The 23,198-nt window shown below is 43.8% G+C and overlaps 1 protein-coding gene across 2 annotated transcripts in view; it reads right to left on the reverse strand.

Moving 5' to 3' along the window:
• AOPEP (aminopeptidase O (putative)) overlaps nt 1-23,198 on the reverse strand; it is a 359,010-nt gene that overhangs the window by 252,636 nt on the left and 83,176 nt on the right. For both annotated transcript variants that reach the window (XM_079927637.1, XM_079927636.1), the window contains 2 exons: nt 19,293-19,446; nt 11,105-11,350 (listed from right to left, as the gene is read on the reverse strand). In XM_079927637.1, coding sequence (XP_079783763.1) covers nt 11,105-11,350; nt 19,293-19,446 — 400 coding nt within the window. The remainder of the gene's footprint in view (nt 1-11,104; nt 11,351-19,292; nt 19,447-23,198) is intronic.

Consider the following 23,198-nt stretch of genomic DNA (forward strand, 5'->3'; position numbering starts at 1 on the left):
TGTATCCTCAAATAACTTGAAACTATCCAAGCATTTGTAGGCATGAGGCTGAATCCAAGGGGTTTCCTTCATCTGTCCATTCACTCTCCTCACCCCAGCTTCCGGACACCAGCTTGTATGGTCTCAGAAGGCAGGAGAAAAGCTCAAAGTTTAAAAGGACAAAATTCAAACAGAGATGACCCTGGACCACATAGGAAAGGTCAGAATTATTCCCGAAGAGGTCTGTTCCCCGAGACACCACTTAAGCTGAGGAAGTACCTCACCCCCCAACCCCGGGGATCTGGTTACCAGAACAGGCACAGGGGCCAGGGTGGAGAGTCTGGAGGCTGGCAGATTTTCTGGGTCCCATTTCCTGTGGTGGCCTGGGGACCGGGGCCTGAGCCCCCTACCAGGCATTGTGCCTTGCTGAGCTCTGGGGTCCATAATCTCCTGATTGCTTGCAGCTCTGCTAGGAGATATCAAAGACAGGAAGAAATGGTTTGAAGCCAAGCAGAGGGGGTGAAAGAGCAGGGAAGGCTGACTGGGGGTGGAGGGAGACTGGAGGGGGTAGCGGGGAGAGCCTAGGGGCGGGGAGGGTTAGGCCAAGGGAGAAGAGAAATCAGAATTAAATGAAAACAGCATTGTAGCTGGGCCCCTCTCAGTAAAGTCCTGCCATGCATGCATTAACCCTCCATCGATGAAAACAAAATCCAGGGGCCTGGTGCCTGCCTGCTGGGGCACATAAAGCGTAGGGGATATAATATCTTCCAGGTGGGTGTGCCCAGAAGCACACAAAGGTGCTTGACAGGTCGTTTAAAGCTGACTGTCAAGGTCAAAACAACACCACCTGCAGGTTAAACTGAAATGTCTTCATCCATCCCCCACCCGGGGTTGTCTGCTGTTGTTTGTTTTAAACCAAAGCACAGTTTGAGCAGCAGAGAAGCCTGACAACTGTTCAAACATATGTACGTGCAACTTATTGGCTTGCAAATGGAGATATCTGGAGGCTAAAAACAAGTGGGGCAGGGGGCAAGGGGGACTGACAAATTAGCTGCTAACTTTGAGGAGATGTGGGGAGGGGGTCTGAGTGGTAATTTGCCAGGCAGAAGGAAGAAGGCCTTTTTCCACGCAGCATACTCCTGATGTAGTATTTGGAAATGCTGTTTTGCATTGATGGTGCACAGAGCAGAGGGGGCTATTATGAAAGGAAGGGGCCCCTGACCTTGAGATCTGTTTATTTTGCAATTGAGTAGGGGTAAGAGAGGCCCCTTCTGAACCTCCTGCTTGCAGGCCTAACAGTTAAATGCCTACTGCTGCCCAGGTGCCCAAGTACAAGGAAATCGCAGGCTTGTGATGTAACTAGCCCTTACATCAAAAAGAAAATAGGGCTTCCCTGGTGGCGCAGTGGTTGAGAGTCCGCCTGCCGATGCAGGGGACGCGGGTTCGTGCCCCGGTCTGGGAGGATCCCGCATCCCGCATGCTGCATGACACAGAGCGGCTGAGCCCGTGAGCCATGGCCGCTGAGCCTGCGCGTCCAGAGCCTGTGCTCCACAACGGGAGAGGCCACAACAGTGAGAGGCCCGCGTACCGCAAGAAAAAAAAAAAGAAAATATACCTGTGGTAAATCACTGAATGAAACTGAGTCACCCCCACTCGTGTTCAAAATAAAACTCAAACCTAATTAAATCAAATGTTAAGGCTCTAAGACACTCTGCAGGCGATTCTAAATCAGCCTCTTACTTTTCCAGAGAAGAAAACTGGGCCAGGGAGGCCCAGTGACTTGCCAGGGATTCTGGCCTGTCACTGGGCCCAGCTCCTGGGGAACACATTCCTTATGAATAACAGACAAGCAGACAGCACACCAAGGAGCTTCCCCACCATCCTCTTTCCTCAGTCTAACATGCTCTCCTGAGAGAAGACGGCAGGGTGTAGAGTCTGTGAAAACTACCCAAGAGACACTTCCCTGTCCAGAGACGCCCTCACAGTCCCCACAAAATAACACCTGCAGCAGAATCACCTGGGCAGAAGTGTTAACACACCAGATGCCAAGACGGCACCTCAAACCCACTGAATCAGAGTCTCCGTGGTGGGACCCAGGTAGCTTCAGAGACCCTAGGGCACTAGCCAACCCAATGATGTGCAGGGAGAAATGTTAGAACTTCCTTTCATAATTGTTTTCTTCTTATGGAAACTTTTAAGTTTCCATTTTTGTGTGTATTTTATAATATACCTAATATATTAATACCGTACTAAATGTATACAACTAATAAATAAATATAAATATGTGGAAGGGGTGATTGTTCAAAAATTGATATATAGTCAGAAAAGTGTGGGACCTCCTGCACTAAATGGTGACCCCATCTTCTTCACTGCTGTAAAGCAAGGCCTTTGAGCAGTGCCTGACACACGGCAGGTCCGCAACTGCTACCGACAGCATGAAAGCTGGATTCCGCAGCCAGCTATGCAATGGGCTCCAAGATATTTCTTCCCCAAGAATCACTTCCTAAAGTGTGTTTTGAGGAGGTGGTTTTCTTGAGACCACAACGGCCCAGCAGCCACAACAAAGGATTAAAATTTTACAGGAAAAAAAGAAGGTACGAGCTGCTTTCTAGGATTCACACCCACCTGTTTGTAAAAACAGAAAAGAGTTATAGAGGAAAATGAGCATGGTAAAGGGGGATCCCTGGGCACAAGATTTGGGGGAATCCTGCATATTATGGCCCTGTCTTTGAGAGGCACATATATGACAGGATATTCAATCAGGATAATAAGGATATTAAAGGCTTTCTTAGAAGCCCTCCAGTAAAGACTCCCTTTTAACTTTGTGGGTTAACTAATTAACTCACAGTTCCTTTCCCCACGTTATAAACATTCCACAAGACTAGTCTTCTTGGAACCTAGGTAGGAAATCCTGATTTAGGCTAAAGATTTCATATTTCCTTGGAGCCAGAGAATCATCAGCATTCAGCATACCTGTCCACTGATATGAGTCTACTGAACGAATCCTTGGCTTTGCCCATCCATCCTCTCCAACTGCCGAATTGCACATGTATGATAAAAGCTAGAAACTGCAGCGGACTCATTCTCAGAGTAGGTTCTCAGGGTCTCCTCTTAGGGGAGACTAACTCAAAAACTAGGATCCGCCGACCATAGTCCGCATCTCTCAGCAAGCGGGCCTCTAAGGAACAGGGGCCTGGTGGTGCGTCTCCAGGCTCACAAGAGCACCCCGACTTCCTTGGCCAACCTAAGTTTTGGCCGGGGAGCCCGACTGTCATTCACACTCTCATGAAATGGAATTCCAAGATTTCCATTTTAATGGTGAAAAGGGGACGTGATCATTTTCAGCAAGCTGACTGGGAACATAAAGGGCAGATTTGGCATTCTTTGTTCTTCTCATTGTTCTTTCCAGAACAATGTCTAGACTCTCTGAGGAGGCACCTCGATAAACAGCATGGTTAGTTAACCAAGAAATATAATATTTCTATTTCAAGCTTCTTCAAGCTCCACTCTGGGGTTAAATCAGAGTGGACCTTTTCAGTGTACCCACAGATCCCACAAGTTAATCAATTTTTTAAAAAGTAACACACTTTTAAAGGAGTGTTTCCTCACATCTTTGGCCTTTTAAAGTTAATGCTTCTTTTTAAGAAAAGTAGCTGGGATACTCTTCCAATTACATTCTAGGGGTGGGTAAAGTGACAAGGCAATCTCTTACCCACTTTATGCAAACAGGCTTCTGGGGCTCAGACGGTGGTGGGTTCCAGATGCACAATGGCTATCATAAAACAGAGGCAATGTTCCCTTGAGCAGAGCTATTCATAGATTGTGCCTTGCTTGTTTCCGGAGTTGGTGTTTTCCCTAAAAGGAGTCTAGCCCTAAGAGAAATACATACACCGCTCCATGGCCACATGCACACACAACACAGTCCAGAAGCCAGGAGCATTCGCTCACTCTGTGAAGTGCTTCAAGGAGTGAGAATGCACAAGATTGGTAATATTCCAACTCAGACAACTTTGCACATTCAATTCCATGGTACTTTTTCACCCAAGGAATGTATGTTCTATTCAGTAATGGTGCTTCTGTAGAGAAATAACTGAGAGGAGAAAAAAATACAAGGCTTTTCTTTGCAATGGAAAGATGGAAAAGTAGGGCCAACTGGCCATCTCAGGCTCGAGGGCTGGAAAAGATTAGGGGCGTATGATGACATTAATAGAGAGAGAAGATTACAAATGTAGGTAGATGGATGATTGCTTCAGGAAGGCCTTTCAAAGGCCTGACAACTTCTCTTGAAGAATGGCCCCGGCAGTGTCCTCTGAAGGTAGGACTGTTCAGTCTATGTGTGCGGAGAACAGTTCAAAGAAGACAAAACACTTAAGCGTAATCTTTCAGAGGGGGAGGAATCGTAGTAAAATGGTGATAAAATGCTACTTCGGGATCTGACAAGCAGCACAGCTGTTTGATGGCAAGAAGAAGATTCTGGCTAAGCCAAAAGCTGTGAGTTCACTCTGCCTGCTGTTCCTCTATACAGAGAATCTGGCCCCAACATACTCATGTGATCCAGGAATTTGCCCGGTACCCAGATTCTATGGTTGCCTCAAAGCGAGCCCATAGTGAACACTGATCTTCAACTAGACTCCATGACACTATGATTCTACAGGGGGACCTTGAAGCAAATATATATACCCCAGAGAGGGTTACAGATAAGTCTTGCCTAAGTCTGAACCCCAGGCTCTGACAGCCGTCCCAGGATGAGGCCCTTTTACTTCTGTCTCTGACTTCCCAGCTCTAAGTGACCTGGGGACATCATATATTCTCCTGTACCTGCGCTGTAAAGAATGTAGCATACGCACACCTCTTCACTCCTGTCTCAATCACTACAGACTGATATTGTCAAAACTAACCAAATAATCACAGTCAAGGGCTTCCAGAGTCCCAGAAGAACATCGCCTTATGAATACCTGTTTCTATTTTAAGAGAGAAAAATGAAAGAACCAGAGCACGTTAGCGGGGGAAAGTCCTTCTCTATAAGATAGGAGGAAAATAAAGTCAGGTAATTTTCTTAAGAAGAAAAATAGAAAACAGAGTGGAGAAATAAACACAAAGAAAGCAACAAAGGGGAAGCATCTGAGGGGGCCTGAGGCCCCTCGTGTGGACCTGTGGACCTTGCTACTCACAACGTATCCTATGTGCTCATTGCTCCAGCAATGGCAGGGGTGCCAGTAAACAAAGGATTAAAATTTTACAGGAAAAAAAGAAGGGATGAGCTGCTTTCTATCATTCACACCCCCTGTTTGTAAAAACAGAAAAGAGTTATAGAGGAAAACAGGGAAAGAAGCGCTCCTTCAAAATACTTTTTAAAACAATCCATGCGGAAAGAAGAATTTATTAAAGTCTGGGAAACAAACAGCAACAATAACAAAGAACTTAAACCCACACATAGACCCCGAAATCCACAGCACACCAGAGAGAGCAGAGGAGCTGGCAACCTTGGTGAACCGAAAGGTACACTAATTTCCGGCTCAAAATCAGTTTCCCCAAGGAAAGAATCCCTATGGTTGCATCCTGCCTTGAAATCAAGGGGTCACAGCCCCTGACATTTACAAGAGGGTTGTCGAAATGTATAGCAGTTTTTGGTTTAGGGGAGCCAAAACTTCAAGTAGAAGCTAACAAAGAACAAGTAAAGAAAAATTCCCCAAACTGTGAAACCTTGCTACTTAAGATAATGACAAAAATTTACGACCGCTTCCTTCCCCAACAGAAAGGAGCACAATTAGAAGGCTGAAAACAACAGGCCCTTTGTACCAGCACCTTATGTTTTGCTTATTCTATTACACACTGGCTGGGAGATAAGAGTAAATGGGGCAATACCCTGTCTAACCCCAGGAGGAGGAGGTGGAAGGAGAGCTCGTTACATTCATTCTTGGGCATGTATGTGCACACCGCTTATTTGCAAATTGAGGCACTTAAGAAAATTGGGCATGCAACAGTCAGCAACTCTTACAAGCATTCAGAAGCCTTTTATTGCACAATCCAATCTTTTAAGAACAAGTCATGTGTAATTGGGAGCTTTATAGTTTTGCTCCACTGTGAAGTGCACTGAAGATGTTTCAGTAATTGCTAATTATTTCTCTATGTTCTTTATCCATCAGTCCTATTTTTGCTCAGTCTTTAAAAACCTTAAAGATTAGGCTGAGCAAACATATAAATAATGCCTCCCTCCTTGTGACCTGTTGTGTTAAAAAAAAAAACTTGCAAGGAATCAACCAGCAGCCACTGGGGAGAGTTGCCAGTCTGGGTACCAAGTGCTCTGATGCCCCCTCAGTGGAGAACTCTGCTCAAGCACAGTAGATGCTAAGCCAAGTCAGGCTCCAGTCAGTCAGTCACAAGATGCTATGGCACCACTGGTCCCCAGAAAGCCGAGAAACGATTTGACCTCTCTGACTACTCTCTCCATATACACAGGACTGCGTGGAACCATCAATCTCTGCTCAACCTCTGCCCTTTCTTAGCGGCTCTCCCTCACTTTCCTCAAACGGGTGTACGGGTGGCTCAGGTGACCCAAGCCCTGCAGGACCATGGCATTTCCTGGTGCCCAAAATGAGTCTAAGGAAAGCCATTCTAAAAGCTCATTGCCCTCTAGTCATGCCGGCCTTCTTTCTGCCCCTCCAGCCATTACAACGGTTCCCTTGGGGCCTTTGGACTTGAACCTCTCTCAGCCTGAGTTGCTTTCCCACCAGATTACCACAAGACTGGCTCCTTCCTGTTCTTCAGTCTCACTGCAAAAGTCCCTCTTTAAAGAAGCCTTTGCCTCTTCACCCTAACGATGCTACTGGTCCCCAGTTACTCTGTCACTTAATGTGGCTATATTTTCTTCATAGCACACATCTCAGTTGTTTGTTTTCATGTATACTATTTTCTCCCCTGACTGGAATGTAAGTTCCGTAATGACAGAGATTTCATCAACCTTGTTCACCCTTGTAGACTCAGCATCTTAAATCCTACCTGGCACACAGTATGCGCTTAATAGAACTTTAAGAATGAATAAATGAATAAATAAACAAACAAATGAACTGACGAACGAGACAATCTGGTACAGAACCAGAGGGAAAAAGATCAAAGCAGAATTGGTCACCTATCATCAACCACACTGCTACCTTTTTTTTTTTTTGTCCCCAGTTTTCCAAGAAGGACTCGGGTGAAACTACACGTGAATGGTAGAGGGGAGAAGCACAGCCATAGAGGACATGGCTTTTTTATTCAATGCTCTATACATAAAACCACTCTGAAATGATTTGCAGAAGATTCTTCCAATTCAAATAGAGGAGGAAAAAAAACAAGAACGTATTTCGATGTCAGCAAGGTAGTTCTGCCAACCTAATTACACCCCGAGACATGTAATTGTGAACCGCTGAAAGACAAATGGTGGAGCAAAGCACTTATTACAAATATACACAGAGGTAAGACTGAGGTGTTAATTTTGAGACAACTGTCATAAATCTGATTCCAGGATATTATTCCATTAACATTATTATTATTATAACAAAGAGTGTAAGGAGGATGACGAACTCCTTTCATGAATTTCGCAATACCTGGGAAATTAGGCTTACTAGTCAATGCCTGGCTGAGACATTTGAGAAAATAAGAGGACACAATGAAAATGACAGGATGCTAATTACACCAACATGAAGAGAGTTGTTCTATACATTAGAGACTCATTTAAAATGCATTCTTATCTTTGTTTAGATAACATGTTACTCAATCCAAGAAATGTACACTCCACAGCTCCTCATATGGCAGATTCAGCCTTTATAGAAGGCAAACGAAACGTGAAACAAAAACAGAAAGCCCACATTTACAAAATGAGAAAAGGATGGGAATGCAACTGTGAATAGTGCCTTAGAGGCAAACTAGTCATTTTTCTTAAAATCAGAATAGAATGAAAGTATCTCTCCCCTGGAGGGGTTGATAAGTAACAGTTCCTAGTATATTAAAAGGTGACAAAAATCATGAAGTGCAGTATTGATAAATGTTCTACTTACTGCTATTTGGAGTGAAAAACACTCCAAATTCTAAACAGTTGTCGTTTTATTATTTACTTTGTTATAAATTGATTTGTCATTATCATACATTCAAATTGTACAAATGTTTTTTTCTTGCTTTACTGAAATATCAGAATCAGGCTCAAAAACAGACTCAGAGCAGAGAGTTTTAAGGTTATTCATGTGAACTATGATATGTAATATGTAAAATACAGTGAAATCATTATGGATATTATCCCCAAAGTTTTTAAAACTTTTATTAACAATTCACCCATTTTAGTTCATGTGGGACTGCTTAATGTCATCTACTAAAAAAGAATACTAAGTTTATGTAAAATGTTATTCATTATGATTAAGACCTAGTCACTAAAGAAATCCAGAGGTATGGAATTTATGATCTTACATACATGTTTATAAAATGTGGACTCAGGAAAGAAGCATTTAATTTACCAAGGAATCCTTTGATCTCCAGTGCATTACAACTAATAGGACAATGGCAAATTTCAGAGTAGATGTCTTTTTTTTTTTAATAGATCTTTATTGGAGTATAACTGCTTCACAATACTGTGTTAGTTTCTGTTGTACACCAAAGTGAATCAGCCATATGCATACACATGTCCCCATATCCCCTCCCTCTTGAGCCTCCCTCCCACCCTCCCTATCCCACCCCTCTAGGTGGTTGCAGAGCACCGAGCTGATCTCCCTGTGCTATGCGGCTGCTTCCCACTAGCTAACTATTTTACATTCGGTAGTGTATATATGTCGACACTACTCTCACTTCGCCCCAGCTTTCCCCTCCCCAGCCCGTGTCCTCAAGTCCATTCTCTATGTCTATGACTTTATTCCTGCCCTGCCACTAGGTTCATCAGTACCATTTTTTTTTTTTTTTTAAGATTCCATATATATGTGTTAGCATACGGTATTTGTTTTTCTCTTAGACGTCTTCTTGAGTGGCTCCTACTAGACTTGGGGTTTCTCTACTCCTCTTTAGGGTACAGAATTGACCTACAAGACTGTCATTTTTGTTTCAGTTTGCTTTATAGAGCCCCAAGCAAAGATCTGACCATAAATAAGGCAACAGGGCCCCAGGAGCCAGCTGAGTCATAAACCTCACTCAGTTGCATGTGGCTCAAGGTGTGGGGATCCCGAGAGAGTCAAGCCAAGCAAGTGGAATCAATTTAGGTCAGAGTTAGGAAAAACAGTGCCTCCGTACCCCCAACTGGCAGTGGAAGATACCACAATCCCCCCTCCACTGTTCAAATACAGGGAGAGGTAACTAAGCCCAGGAAAACATCTAGACCAGGGCAGACTATTTCTACAGTCTAAAAAGAAGGAAAAAAAATGGTATTTGACAACCAACCACAAATTTTTAAATGTACGGTTCTCCTGTTTTTAAGCATAAAAGCAGTCTTGTTCCTGCTAAGTTATTATCACCATCACAGTTTTTGACATTTGTGCCCAGTACCATTTGGCCGTAGGGTACTTAGGCTTACTACGTTAAAAAAACAGATTTAGGCATGTTTAAATCAATTTAAGTATCTCAAAAAGAAGCAAACACACAGCTTGGGCACACAAACTTAAAAAGAAAAGCTTTATAGATTGGCCTACAGGTCAACAAATTCTGGTTTTGGCAGACTGATACCAGAAAGGAGCTATAGAAAATAAATAAGTTTCTCTGTATGAAAAATACTATGCCTCTGGTTCCCTCAGGTCAGAACATGGAACTGTTAGCAAACATGCCCTGAAAAACTGCAACTCTCATAAAGTGCTAAAAACTCCCAAATAAACACGGTCCCTCAAAACGGTGTACAAATCAGACACATTTAACAAACGACCCTTCCTTTGCCAGTAATTCCACTCAAATGAAGTCCAGCAGTCTCTTCAAAGGGACCAAAGAAGACCCCTTGTTAAGACAAATTCTATATATAGACAGCCAAGACAATTACATGAGGCACATAACCAAATATATATAATGATCCTAGTTTTTACATTCCCATTATCTTCATGAATATAGGATACACGTCAGTCTAAATGACCTTCTCAGACCTCCTCAAGGATTAAAACTACCAGCCAGCTTTTAAAAAGTATACGTATATAGTAAAGATCAAAAGCAAATGTTCTGGTCAGTTCTTATCTACTCATGGGTTTCACTAAGAATGTGTGCAGCTTTCAGGGAAAACACCACGAATGACAGCTGTTCAAAAGCATAGAAATTAATTGGCAGCAGGAATTTCCTTGACTAATAGGGAAAAACTTAAAGTCACATGTTTTGATGAGCTTATTTTTCCCATCCTTAGTCGAGCATATTCACTGTTAATGATTAAGATTTTCAAACAGAAATAGAACCAAGAAAATCCTGAGTACATAACCAAGTAAAACACTGAGTGAAACGCAGTTACCTATTACTGAATGAACAACAGCATTAATGAATGAATTTTAGGCATAAATTACATATAGGAAAAGGTTCAACTTTCAGGTCTTGATTTTCCATAGGAACTAAACTGGGATGACAGTAAGAATAATACATTTATTATATTAAAAAATAGTAGCAAGACAAGGGACCCCCCCAACCTTCCCTAGTGAGCCATCTGCTTTGAGCTGTTTTTCTAGCAGCTGTGATAGATTTACACTGATTCATCCACAGTCTCTCTGACACAGGGGCTCTCAAGTCGTTGCCCTTGTGACCAGTGGTGAGAATGCATGAGACAGCTGGTCGGGATTACGCGAGCAGCCTGTGCTCTAGAACCAAGCTGTGTTACTCTGTCCAGAGCTATGACCGTTGGGCTCGTTAGCATCATGCTCTCACCACCTGAGCTAACTAGCCCCTGATTAGCCACAATCCAACATACACCATTCTGGGGGCACAGTGTGTTCTCAATCCCAGCAACAATGTGAGTGTTTACTCTCAAGGCAACTGAATTGAGCCCATGACACCCAAAGGCTCATGCATGGTGGAGTATACACACGCCGTCCCTCAAGGCAGCAGTGAGATGGCCCTTCCAACCTAATCAAACAATTGCTCTGACAGAGCTCAGGGAAAGCAAGAAGTAGTCAAAAAACTTCCCCAGAGCCACAACAGAACAACGTACCTGGCCATCCCCAGACTCGGAAAGTTGGCAGGAACAATGAGTACATCCAGCCTGGAGAACGGGTGTGTTCCCAGGACAGAGTGTGCTGCTGAGAGGCAAGGAGGGATCAGCGGCAGAAGGGTCTCTTGGCAGGCACCCTTCAGGCACACTGGAGCGAAGACCCGATGAGGAATTATCTCCTGGGTGGTGGCAGAAGCATTCTGGAAGCGGCAGGGGTATTCCATGTGACCACAAACACCAACATACCTGGGAACAACATGAAATAAGTAGATGCGTTTTATTGGTAAATCAGGTTTATTCCCCTTGCCATGGAGATGAGGAACTCTCACAGACACAGACAACTTCTGGGAGACAGTGGCTCTGATGGGCTTATAAGCAAAGCAGTTCATTTTGGTTCCTGGCTTGTCTGTTTCTGCACAGTGGTGAAAAATGACAGGTCAAAATACTTATCAATGTGCTGAATCGACTATTTTCAATCTAAGCTAAGTAAAAGTAGTAAAATCTTCTTTTAGAATAAATAGGGGGAACCTCCAAGATTCAAAATAACAAACCAACCCCCCCACCAAAATAAAAAGCAATTTCCTGCCCTCAGAAACGTGCCTTTCAAATGTCACTACGGGGAAAATCTTCTCCAATTCAGGGACAATTTGCAACTCAGAAAGGAAGGGACAGTGCCACCAAGTTAAAGATCTCACTCTGAAATGTTCTACAATAAAAGATACAGACTCGGGCTTCCCTGGTGGCGCAGTTGTTGAGAGTCCGCCTGCCGATGCAGGGGACACGGGTTCGAGCCCCGGTCCGGGAAGATCCCACATGCCGCGGAGCGGCTGGGCCCGTAGCCATGGCCGCTGAGCCTGAGCGTCCAGAGCCTGTGCTCTGCAAAGGGAGAGGCCACAACAGGGAGAGGCCCGCATAAAAAAAAAAAAAAAAAAAAAAAAGATACAGACCCAGTGATGTATCATGCGAACCAAATGACAAAGCTTTTCAAAAGAATACAATCCATTTTACTGAAAAGTAACCTAGCTGTTCTTTACAAAGGCCATCAAAAGTTGTGCTGTTAAGGAATACAGAGGCACTTTGATACAGTATTTCCCCCAATCCACTTTCAATACAAATTTAACTGAATCAACCTTTTAAGGAAACAGACCAGAGCCCAGCCCATACCATCTGACCACTGCCAGTTATTCTGTCAAAGGTGGAGCTGAAAAAGAATTCCTAGAACCTGACTCAGAGGCCTCAAGAGAACTTATCTACCCAAAGAAACCAACATCAAAGGAAACTCTATTTTTCCACCGGTTAACACATCCTTTATTCAAACAGAATGGAAAGCCTCTCTAATTTAAATTTACAAATTATAATTCTAACCATAGGAGCTTATTAGATTCATACTGAATACTGAAAAACCTGAAAATTCTGGCACATCCCAATAAGGGCAGACTGCAACAATAATTCCTCTCCACGTTTCTGAAGTGCCTTTCACCCATCCAAGGCCAGCACTGCCCAAGGAGATCCACACAGCTATGGAGATAAGCCTTGCTCTCCACCAGCCTGGGACATAGAACACAGCTTCCAGCACTGATGACATTTCACAACAGTTTAGGGTAAGAGAAATGGGTGGAGACCCATAAAAACTTCTGCCAGGATAAAGTGACAGGAAGAATATCATTATTGACATTGAACGCTAGCCAAAGTCCCTGGATTGATAACCTTGCCTTACAGAGAGTGAGTATAGGTGCCTATTGGTAAACATCTAACTGAAAAGGCTGCAACTGTCCACCTAATGACAAGTACTGTGCTGGTGCATCAATTCAACCAAAGGTTAGAGAATAGTTTGGGGTAGCCAAAGGTACACCCAGAAAAGCCACTTCGCTCAAATGAAAAGGTGAGTTAAATTGTCTCTGGACAGGAATGGCATTAGCCAGGGTAATGAAGGTCATTCCGGTTGTGTGAATCAGCACCATTTTTCATAATCAAAGCCTGGGAGAACATGCAGGACTTTAAGGCAATCTAGCTATAATCAAGCTATGTGAGACCATTAAGGCTCCCAACAAAAAGGGAAATGGCATCTGGGAAGCCACACGTGTGTTCCTAACGTGGGGATCAGGAAACCTAGGCTTCAGAGTCTGTTCTCAGACTGGCTAGCTGTGACCTGAGGCAAGCAACTCAGTATCTGGGGCCTCTTTTTTCCTCATCTCTTAACATGGTCTCACAAAAGTGGCTGCTGCGGGGAGGGGAGGAATTGATTGGAAGGGGGTGTGAGGGAACTCACGGGGATGATGGAAGGTTCTCTGTCTGGTTTAGGGTACATACAATCATCAAAAGCTCATCAAGCCAAACACTTAAGATCCATGCATTCTGTTGTATGTTAATTATGCTTTAATTAAAACCAAACAAACAGAAAACCTAAAATGGTTTCTAAGATTTCTTCTGGCTCTGTGATTCCATGACAACCCACCACAGAAGCCCCTCTTCATACAACAGCCATGTTCCTGAAGCAGTGAGGCAACACTGTACTTGCATAGAGTCAAGAATAGTCTTCCACAGAACCAGTATTAACTCAAAGGTGCTGTACCTTCCTTTCACACTAACCTTCAGTTATTAATCTCTGTGTATGTGCCCGCTCCAATATACTCTCAATACCAACAAATCAAGCATTTGTAAATACCTCTTCCTTGTGCCCAGACTTGTAACCAGAGTCAATATATTAACAGTACAGATTATTAATAATATTCGATTGTTAATTAATAATCTGTAATACTAACTATAATAAGAATAAACAATAACTCCTACCACAACTGCTACTGAACATTTACTGTGTGCCAAGCACTGTTCTGAACACTTTATGTACATTATCCCAATTAATCCACACAACATTCCTAAAGAGTAAGAACTATTCTTTTCATCACATTGTGAATCATCATAAGCTCCTCACTGCTGACCCTCCTTCTCTACATACTTCATGATGCTTCTTTTTTTTTTTTTTTTTTTTTTTTTTGCGGTACGTGGGCCTGTCACTGTTGTGGTCTCTCCCGTTGCGGAGCATAGGCTCCGGACGCGCAGGCTCAGCGGCCATGGCTCACGGGCCCTGCGGCTCCGCGGCATGTGGGATCTTCCCGGACCGGGGCACGAACCCGCGTCCCGTGCATCGGCAGGCGGACTCTCAACCACTGCGCCACCAGGGAAGCCCCATGATGCTTCTTGAGTTAACTGGGACCCTGGATTTTTTTCGAAGCTGAGCTCAGCTGGTATGTGGTTCTCTGGCTTCCTGCTCCTCTTTTTTTTTTTTTTTTTTTTTTGCGGTACGCAGGCCTCTCACTCTTGTGGCATCTCACTGTTGTGGCCTCTCCCGTTGCGGAGCACAGGCTCCGGACGCGCAGGCTCAGCGGCCATGGTTCACGGGCCCAGCCGCTCCGTGGCATGTGGGATCTTCCCGGACCGGGGCACAAACCCGTGTCCCCTGCATTGGCAGGCGGACTCTCAACCACTGCGCCACCAGGGAAGCCCTTCCTGCTCCTTTTTGTAGTTATTGCCCATTAATGGGCAAGAGTGGGAAGAACTGGTGAAATATATGTTAGGCTAGTAAATGATGGGAACCTGGTCACTGGTTCCCTCTCATACAATTTCTAGGCTGAAATTATTTTATAAGAGGTCCTTCCAAGGAGCAAGAGTGACCGTGTTTTACTCATAATCCCAAGATTGAAAACTGTCAGGAAGTTCTCCTTCAGCCATCCTCTTGTTTCAAGAAGGTTCTGAACTAGAACCACTTGACACAAACGTTTCCCTGTCATAGGTTCAAAAGGAATGGCTGGAAAAGTCTCCCTTGGGAATGCATAGCCTTTACTCAAAAACTCCTTCCTCGGTTCAACCTGACAATTTAGTAAATATTTCCAGCATCCTTGCTCTATTCAAGGCACCTCAGAGGATGCTGCTGTGTACACATGTATGAATAAATCTCCAACCCTATCTTTTTTTAAATTTTTTTTGCAGTACGCAGGCCTCTCACTGCTGTGCCCTCTCCCATTGCGGAGCACAGGCTCCGGACGCGCAGGCTCAGTGGCCATGGCTCACGGGCCCAGCCGCTCCGCGGCATGTGGGATCCTCCCGGACCGGGGCACGAACCCGCGTCCCCTGCATCAGCAGGTGGACTCTCAAACACTGCGCCACCAGGGAAGCCCTCCAACCCTATCTTTGAGGAGCTTTTTCTCTTGGGAGAAAAAATTTTAAATTCTGAAAGGTACAGTGACACAGTTTACACAATTTATTAACATATTTCAGCAAGCGGATTAGATGTTTGCTTACCGTAAAAATCACGAGTGTTCAAAATCCCAGCACCAGCCCCCAATGAATTGTTGACAATGATGTCGATATATACAGTGATGTAGTAGTGTCTGGAAGCTGGATGCATTTTCTCAGGGCATTCAGTACATTGCAAAGCAAATTGAGATGGGTGCAGTAAGAGACGGAAAGCCGAAATACCTTGAGGGAGCAAGGGCTGGAGAGCTCAAACCAAGCCAGAAAGATATGGAAAGGCTTCTCTCATTGTGAAGGGTGTACTGGAAATTGGCATTTTTTCCTATGATTTATATATATGTATAATATGTTATATATATATTATTCCTTCTTTTCCAGACTCTCAAAGAGAGAGAAACAGCATTTATCCTCCAAGGTCCACAAGGGAATTTTTCAGCGCCTCTACAACTCTAAAGAAGACCTCTTCCCCTACCAAGTCTTCCCTTCTTTAGAATGAACAACCTCAAAGACTTTTCTTCTTTGGGTTGCCTGCTTTCCATGCTTTCAATCATTTTTCCTGAGTCCTCTGAACTTCATCCAAGTTTCCGTGTCGTGCTTAAACTGTATGGCCCCCAAGTGAAGACAATGCTTTAACAAAGGCCTTTTGAGAGGTTAAACATAACACAAAGATTCCCCTGTGGCTGGAGAAGGTTATACTGCAGCCAAAGAAAGTTGATAAACTTTCAAAAGTTTACCTAAGTGCCTGTTAACTAATGTATTTGCTCACCCAGAATGGGCTAGAGCACGTGTGGAACTGGAGCTGGAAGAGAGAATGTTCTTCCGGTAATTTAGGCCACATGAACAGTGATCAAAAGTTCAGTGACCAATACTTTGGTCAAATTTCTGGGACCCAGATGAACACTTCAGTCAAACGCAAGCCTGTGGTATATAAGGCCCCTGCATACGTTACATTTACATGAATTGAACTGGCGGTCTTAGGAAGGTTTGAAGTAGAAAAGGGCAGCGGGGCGGGGGGGGGGGGTACTGGGGGGGGAGCCAAGGGGACCAGATGTGAACATAACCAAAAACACCACTGCGGTTGGCACTTCAGAGCACCTCTGTTGGCAAACTTAGCATGGAGCCAAAGATTTAATGGATAAAAACACAAAGCCACCCTTTGATGACTAAAGACAGCACACATGAAGCACGCAGCCAGGGAAGGATTAAGCAAATGTAAGCTACTAATTTATCAGCAGTACATTTTTGATGAACGGAGGGAAAACAGTCATAGCATGTCAGACGTGGAAGGGCGTGCGGGAGGGACTCCATTCTGCAGGCCCTTGTTTCCATACAAGGACATGTTTCCCCGGAGTGGTACTCTTGACCTCTCTCCACAGCTGATCAGACTGGCTTGCCACTCTGGGCTTTCTCTTGTTTAATCCGCTTGCCCACAGAGGGATTACTTTTGGCTGTTGGGCAGTCTGTGTGCATCTGTGGAGGCTGGCAGAGGTCCAGCTGAGTGGGTCACTGGGTGGGTGGGTAAGTTTGTCTAATTTGGCAATGAAGTACTAGAAAGCCCACTGAAACTGTGCACCTGAACACTCCCTCCGCCCAGCTTCTGTCAACCAAAAAAACCCTTTATTTTGCTCTCCTTCTCTCTGTTTCTCAATTGGTTCTGACTCAGGAGGACAACACAGGAAACAGATTTACCCCTTCCCCTAAACCCCATTAGGAATTTCAGATACCATCTCTTCCCAGAATCCCCACTCAATCTGTCCATATCCTGCTCCCATCACAATTATGGGTGCAAGAAGAGTGAAAAGCCATTGCAGTTACTTCTGGGCAGCAAAGAGCACACACGAGAAATGGCTGCTGCCCACTCCCCAACCTCGTGTCTCTGGGAATATGGCTAGAAGGACAAAATAACAAATTTCTATCTTTGCTTTTGCCTCTCTTCCTAAGGCACACATTTTTCAATGCACACCTCCCCTAAGAGTCAATGAGTCCTGAGGGTGTAGATGAAGAGCACAGTGCTTCTTCACCACAAAGAATCTAAGAACCCCGAACAAAGTCTTTATTCTACAGAGAAGGGAAGTATGGCTTGCCCAGAGACATATCCAATCAGTAGAAATGGCACCTTCGGCCTCAAAGGCAATGCTCTCAACTTCTGCTTTCTATTCCAACATGACAGGTTCCAATCAACAACCGTGGCTCAGTCATGGTGCTGACTCTCCAGGTGGGAAGGTACATCAGACTCCAGGTGAGGTGTGGATGTGACATAGAGTTTTTAAAAGTCCCCAGGCAAGATTCTGAATCACCTGTCTAGGGGGTCAAGCCCAGATGTGAATCTGGGCATTGTAACTCAGTAGGGTTATGAACATGAACAAGTTGCTGTCTGAAGCTTCAGTATCTTTATGTGAAAAATGGAGCTAATAAAGCCTATCTAACTTACAGGCATATCCTCAGAACTAACTGAGATGACATTTAGATCAAGACTTTCCCTGACTGCCACATCCAGTGGCTTCTGTATCAATTCAGGATGGGCTAGGATATGCTGCAGTAAGAAATAGCCCCAGTTTTTCAGTGGCTTAACAGAAAAAAAGGTTATTTCTCACTCATACCAAGTGCACTGTGAATCCAAGGGACTCTCCAGGGCACCTGTCCTCCTCACTCAGAAGTCTAGGCTGCCTGCAACGGCAAAGTGAGGCCTACTCTGTGATCTCAGTAACAAGGGAAGAGAGTATTGGAGGGTTGCACGTGCAATTAAATGTTCCCATGTGAAAGCAGCATGTCACTTCTGTCCACAATTCTCTTCTTCCCTCAAGAGTGCATAAGTAAAATCCAATAAGCAGTCTAGGATCCTCTATATAGCTCAGGGCTGACAGTCCAAAATAGGCAAGTTACTGAGTAGCAAGTAGAAATTACTTCCCTTCCTCCAAAAAGTAAATGCGGGCAATAAGCCGTGCCTATGTTAAGAGAGGCCTCAATGGCTTTATGTCCTAAGGATACCAACCGCTGTTGTCACTGTGGTAAGAATGAAAGCAACGTAGCAAAATAAAACAAAAGGAATTTGCACTAAGGGCGTATCTTAGTTGGTTTTCAAGGATGAACTAAGCATCTGTATCATTACTCTCCACCAAAAGGTACTGACTTAGTGACTTTCTGTAAACAGGAAAAAAGATTAAACCGAGGTGGCTGTCAAAGTCCTAGGGATAAAGCATGATGCAACAGCGCACAGTGAGCACACTTCTGTGCCTCATATGTGCATTCTCCTCCCTAGTGGCTCTGAAAACTACAAATAGGTGAATGCCTTGGGAGGCTGCAAGTAAATATCCTAAGGCCTATACTAATTTAAAAAAAAATTTTTTTATTTTCTCTGATCGACCCTGAAAAAGAAGACATTGCTGTTGAAGTTAACAGAGCCCTGACCCGGCAGGATTCTTATAACCCAATGGCCGTCTGACAGCTTCCTCATGTCCTGTGCTCCTAAGGAGGCTGACTCCCCCCACGTTTGTAGGGCTGCCCCTACAAACGCACTGCTAATAGCAGTCTCGGAACCAAAACAGCAGAGTGGTCTACAAGGTAATCCATCAGACAAGCAACTTCTTTCTATTAAGTTGTGTTTTTGAATGAGTACTGAAAACCAAAGTTAAAAGGTGTAGAAGGAAAGTATTGAATCTGAAGATTCTGTTGACTTAATGAAACACATAAAAATATTTCACCTGACTACACAGAGGGTTTCATATATATTTCTTTTCTCTTTCTTTCTGCATAAACAATATGCCCACATGTCTGCCTCTCAACTCTCTTTCTCTCCCAGCAGGGCTTTTCCTGCTTTGATTAATCATATTTTGGTTTAATTTCTCAGCAGGAATGACTCACATTCCCAGCGCTTGGAATAAATGCATCATACTGCTCCCTCAAGTGTTTGTTTTTCATCAAGTTCCCAAGTACAAACCTGAAGTCAGCCTCGAAAGGTGAGAAGGATTTCTCTGTTGCCAGATCATCTGATGAGCAGATCTCTGGCTTCGTTTCTGTCCAGGATCCTACTGCAATTGTGAAGGTGGAGGCTGGCATTGGCATGGTTACGTAGTAATGCCAACTTGAGCATCCTATAAACAGAGAGAGGAACACATAATGAGGCCAATGTATGGTCCTAGACCTTACTCTGTAATTTTTCTCCTTAGTCACTTGAAGAGCTTGTGTGCTAAGCTGGGATGAGCTAATTCTTGGAGGTGGGTCATGTCAACTGTGGGGGCGTTATTCTAGGTCTCAGGGAAAGCAAAACAGGGATGATGGATTCAAGACAGCCAAGGAGATCTGGATCTCTTCCAGGGATCAGTTTGAAGCCCTTCAAGTGAGGCTATAAATGAAGGGTGGTCAAGGTGGCCACTAATAGCTGCAAATGTGTAAGGACAGAGGTTGTATGCTGCTATGGAGTCAAGGACATGGCTCATCTGTATTGCCTAGCACGGTACTTGGCATAAAAAAGAAGATGCTGTGTTGAATGAATGAATGAGTGAGTGAATGAAAAAATGAATGATCGCTTCTGTGCTGCCAAACCACTTTGTCTAAATTCAGTTCAAGTCAATCTAAAATGCATACAGTAAAAAACAATGAGACTAGGGAAGGAAAGTATCTGGATTTTAGTCCCAACCCTGAAACTACTTATCTATGGAAGTTCAGTCTTATCCCTCACCCTTTTTATCTGTTAATGTATTGGGGCGGTCCCAATTCTTCATTAAGCAGATGAAAAACAGGTCTACAGAGGTTCAGGGGAGCCAAGGACTCCCAGCTAGTTTGTAACAGGGCTGGAATTCGTAGCTGGGGCTCCCTACCACAGCCAAAGGTATACCCTCCATGTAGTCCAAACCATAAAGAAGGTTTTTTAACCAAAGGAACAAATGACTAAACTTATAACACTATGCTTCCTTTCTTCTAAGATGGGAAAATGATTTTAATGTTACTGAAATAGATCTCAGTGTATCACGCAACCTGATTTAATATATTATTTTTTCTGAGCATCTGCTATAAATTAATGGTGTGTCTTCAGGGATTTGGTATCACCTCACATTATAGAACACAGTTCTCCACTCTTCATGTTCCCATGGGGGGAACTTCCACTAGAGTAACACCCCTAGCCTCTCTTTCCACCCCTTACTGACTCCCTTTGAGGAGCTATTCTTTTCTTTCTTGTTTTAAGTTTTTGAGGGTTAAACACTTATAGAGTGGCCTGTGCTCATCCAATTTGGTCAATGAGTGAATAAGATGTCAAATTCGGGGTAGAAATATTACCATGCCTATATTGACCAGCAGACCTCTAATGACATTTTTTAAAGTGCTTTACCGGTAAAAATCAGTAATAGGTTAGATTTTGCTCTCCATATGCTTGGATTTTTGTCTCTCAACTAATTCTGAACTTCGGAAGGTTAGTGGGGTCATTATTTATTACCCTCTGAAACTCTACCAACTTAGATCCAAAGAAATACATGACAGAACTTCTCTGATAAAAAACAAAATTTTAAATAGGAAACAATGACAAAATAAACGTGATATCAAGTTTGAATAAATATGATATGATATCACGTTTGGAAGTTATTAGAGGAGATACTTGAAGAAGAAATGTAGAAGGGCATGCTGCTGGAAACCCATTACAGAGGCAGCCATTCTCTCAAACTTGCTTGTAAGTTTGATCCTGGTTCTAGAATCAGAATGGCCACTCTTGAGATCACTTCCTCCACAGCTGACTAAGAAGCTGAAGGGATGCTCCTCTTTAAAGAGACAACCAAATCCAGTGATGCTGGAGACAACCTGATGACGTGCGTAGCTTCTTCTGGGCTTGAAGGAAAACCCAGCTTTAAAGAAAATGGCTGCTGTGATCCCAAGCCAGTAAGAAGAAGGCAGAGACAATCCCAGCAGTCTTGATAAAAACCTGACATGGATCTGACGTGGCATGCTGCACTGCACCCACCTCCCTAATGTTTCTACTTTCTTATAACTACCTCACTCGCAGCCTGATGTCTCCCTGTAGCAGCTCCATGAAGAACTTCAATTTGGACTGAGCAACACAGTAAGAGCTGGCACAAGTTGGGTGGGGGGAGGTGGAGATAGAAGAAGAGAAAAGAACGTATGGGTAAAGAACTAAATGTTTTGAATATCCTAGGTTTAAAAGAGAAATTTTAAATAACAAGACTCTCTTGGTCAAAGGGCTGTGGTCTGGTCATTCTTTCTCTGAAACATATCTTGGAGTGTTTAACATGGGCCACTGAACCTTCCTTTTAAAACTTCAGACTCTTGGGGCTTCCCTGGTGGCGCAGTGGTTGAGAGTCCGCCTGCCGATGCGGGGGACACGGGTTCGTGCCCCGGTCCGGGAGGATCCCACGTGCCGCGGAGCGGCTAGGCCCGTGAGCCATGGCCGCTGGGCCGGCGCGTCCGGAGCCTGTGCTCCGCAACGGGAGAGGCCACAACAGTGAGAGGCCCGCGTACCGGGAAAAAAAAAAAAAAAACAAAAAAAAACTTCAGATTCTTGGGGGTTCAGTAAATAAACAGCAATAGTGAGGATTTCAGGAAAAAATGGAAGATTGAACACTTATCTGATAAGGAGTTAATATCCAAAATATATAAGGAACTCATACAACTCAATAGCAAGAAAACATACAATCCTAGTTAAAAAATGGGTAAAGGACCTAAATTGCTTTCTCCCAAAACCCAATTAAAGGACAGTAAAGGGATTGTTTTAAAGGCTTAAACCAAAAGGAACAAGGAGAAAGTATAGGAGACAATTACCGCAAAATATTGGAAGCCACAATGCAGGTGGGAAGAGTGGCGAATGACATGGCAGCCCTGAATCCTAAGTTAGCTGTGGGAAAGACAAGATTCACCTCATTTTATCCCCCAGATGCCCCCAAAAGGCTGGGAGTAGAAGAAGTACTAAACTAAGCAGGACAGGCTGGATGACTAAGAAGGGCAAAGATCCCTGGATGGCTTCCCCTACTCCCCACACCTGGACTATCTGCCCATCCCCCCCCCCCCCCACACACACACCAGCAAATAACTGGAGGTTTATTTTCTAGAGAATAAAAGAGAGGGCCTCTAGGGGGAGAATGGCATAGTTGAAGGCAAACTGAATGGGATTAGATGAACATATGCATATCAGATACTGAGACCATCAGCTATTTCCCCTTATTTGGTTCCCAAAATGCTGACAACCAGGTTTTTACCTCCAGGCAGGAAAATGAAAAAACCTGACCAACCCAAGAGAAGGATATTGACATTGGAGGTTCCCTATGGTCAGCCTATGATGAAACTTACAGATGACAAACCTTATGTGTTCACTCAGTGCTCCAATCAGCATTTTAGTCCCCTACCCTCAAACACCCACAGAGAAATCAAGGACCTTCAGGCATCTTTAGAAAGCCCCTAATGCAAAACTGAGAGACCCAAACAAAGAGAAACAAGCAACTTGGAGGACAGTGACCATGCAAGAAGAAGAAAACTTCAAAAAACACCAAACAGATACACACTGAAAGTTCAGAGAATTTATTGCAGTGCTGAAACAAAAACAGTATAAGATTTAAAAAGAGGACTTGAAAGGAAAGAGAATTAAGGATAGAAGGAAAGAAAAAAATTAAAAGGAGTAAGATGGGATATAAAGCTGAGGAAATCTCCCTACAAAGAAAAAAAAGACAAAAACATGAGGGAAAAATAGAAGAGCAGTTCAGAAGGTCCAGTATCCAAGTAACAGAAGCTCCAGAAAAAAGACAACGGAGGAAATAGAAGGGAGAAAATCGTCAGCTAAGAAATTAGAGAAAATTTCCCCAAAGTTAAGGGACCATGAGTTTTCAGATTGAAAGGGCACACAATA

Source organism: Stenella coeruleoalba (genome assembly GCF_951394435.1).
Source record: "Stenella coeruleoalba genome assembly, chromosome: 7".
In the NCBI taxonomy this organism is placed as follows: Eukaryota; Metazoa; Chordata; class Mammalia; order Artiodactyla; family Delphinidae; genus Stenella; species Stenella coeruleoalba.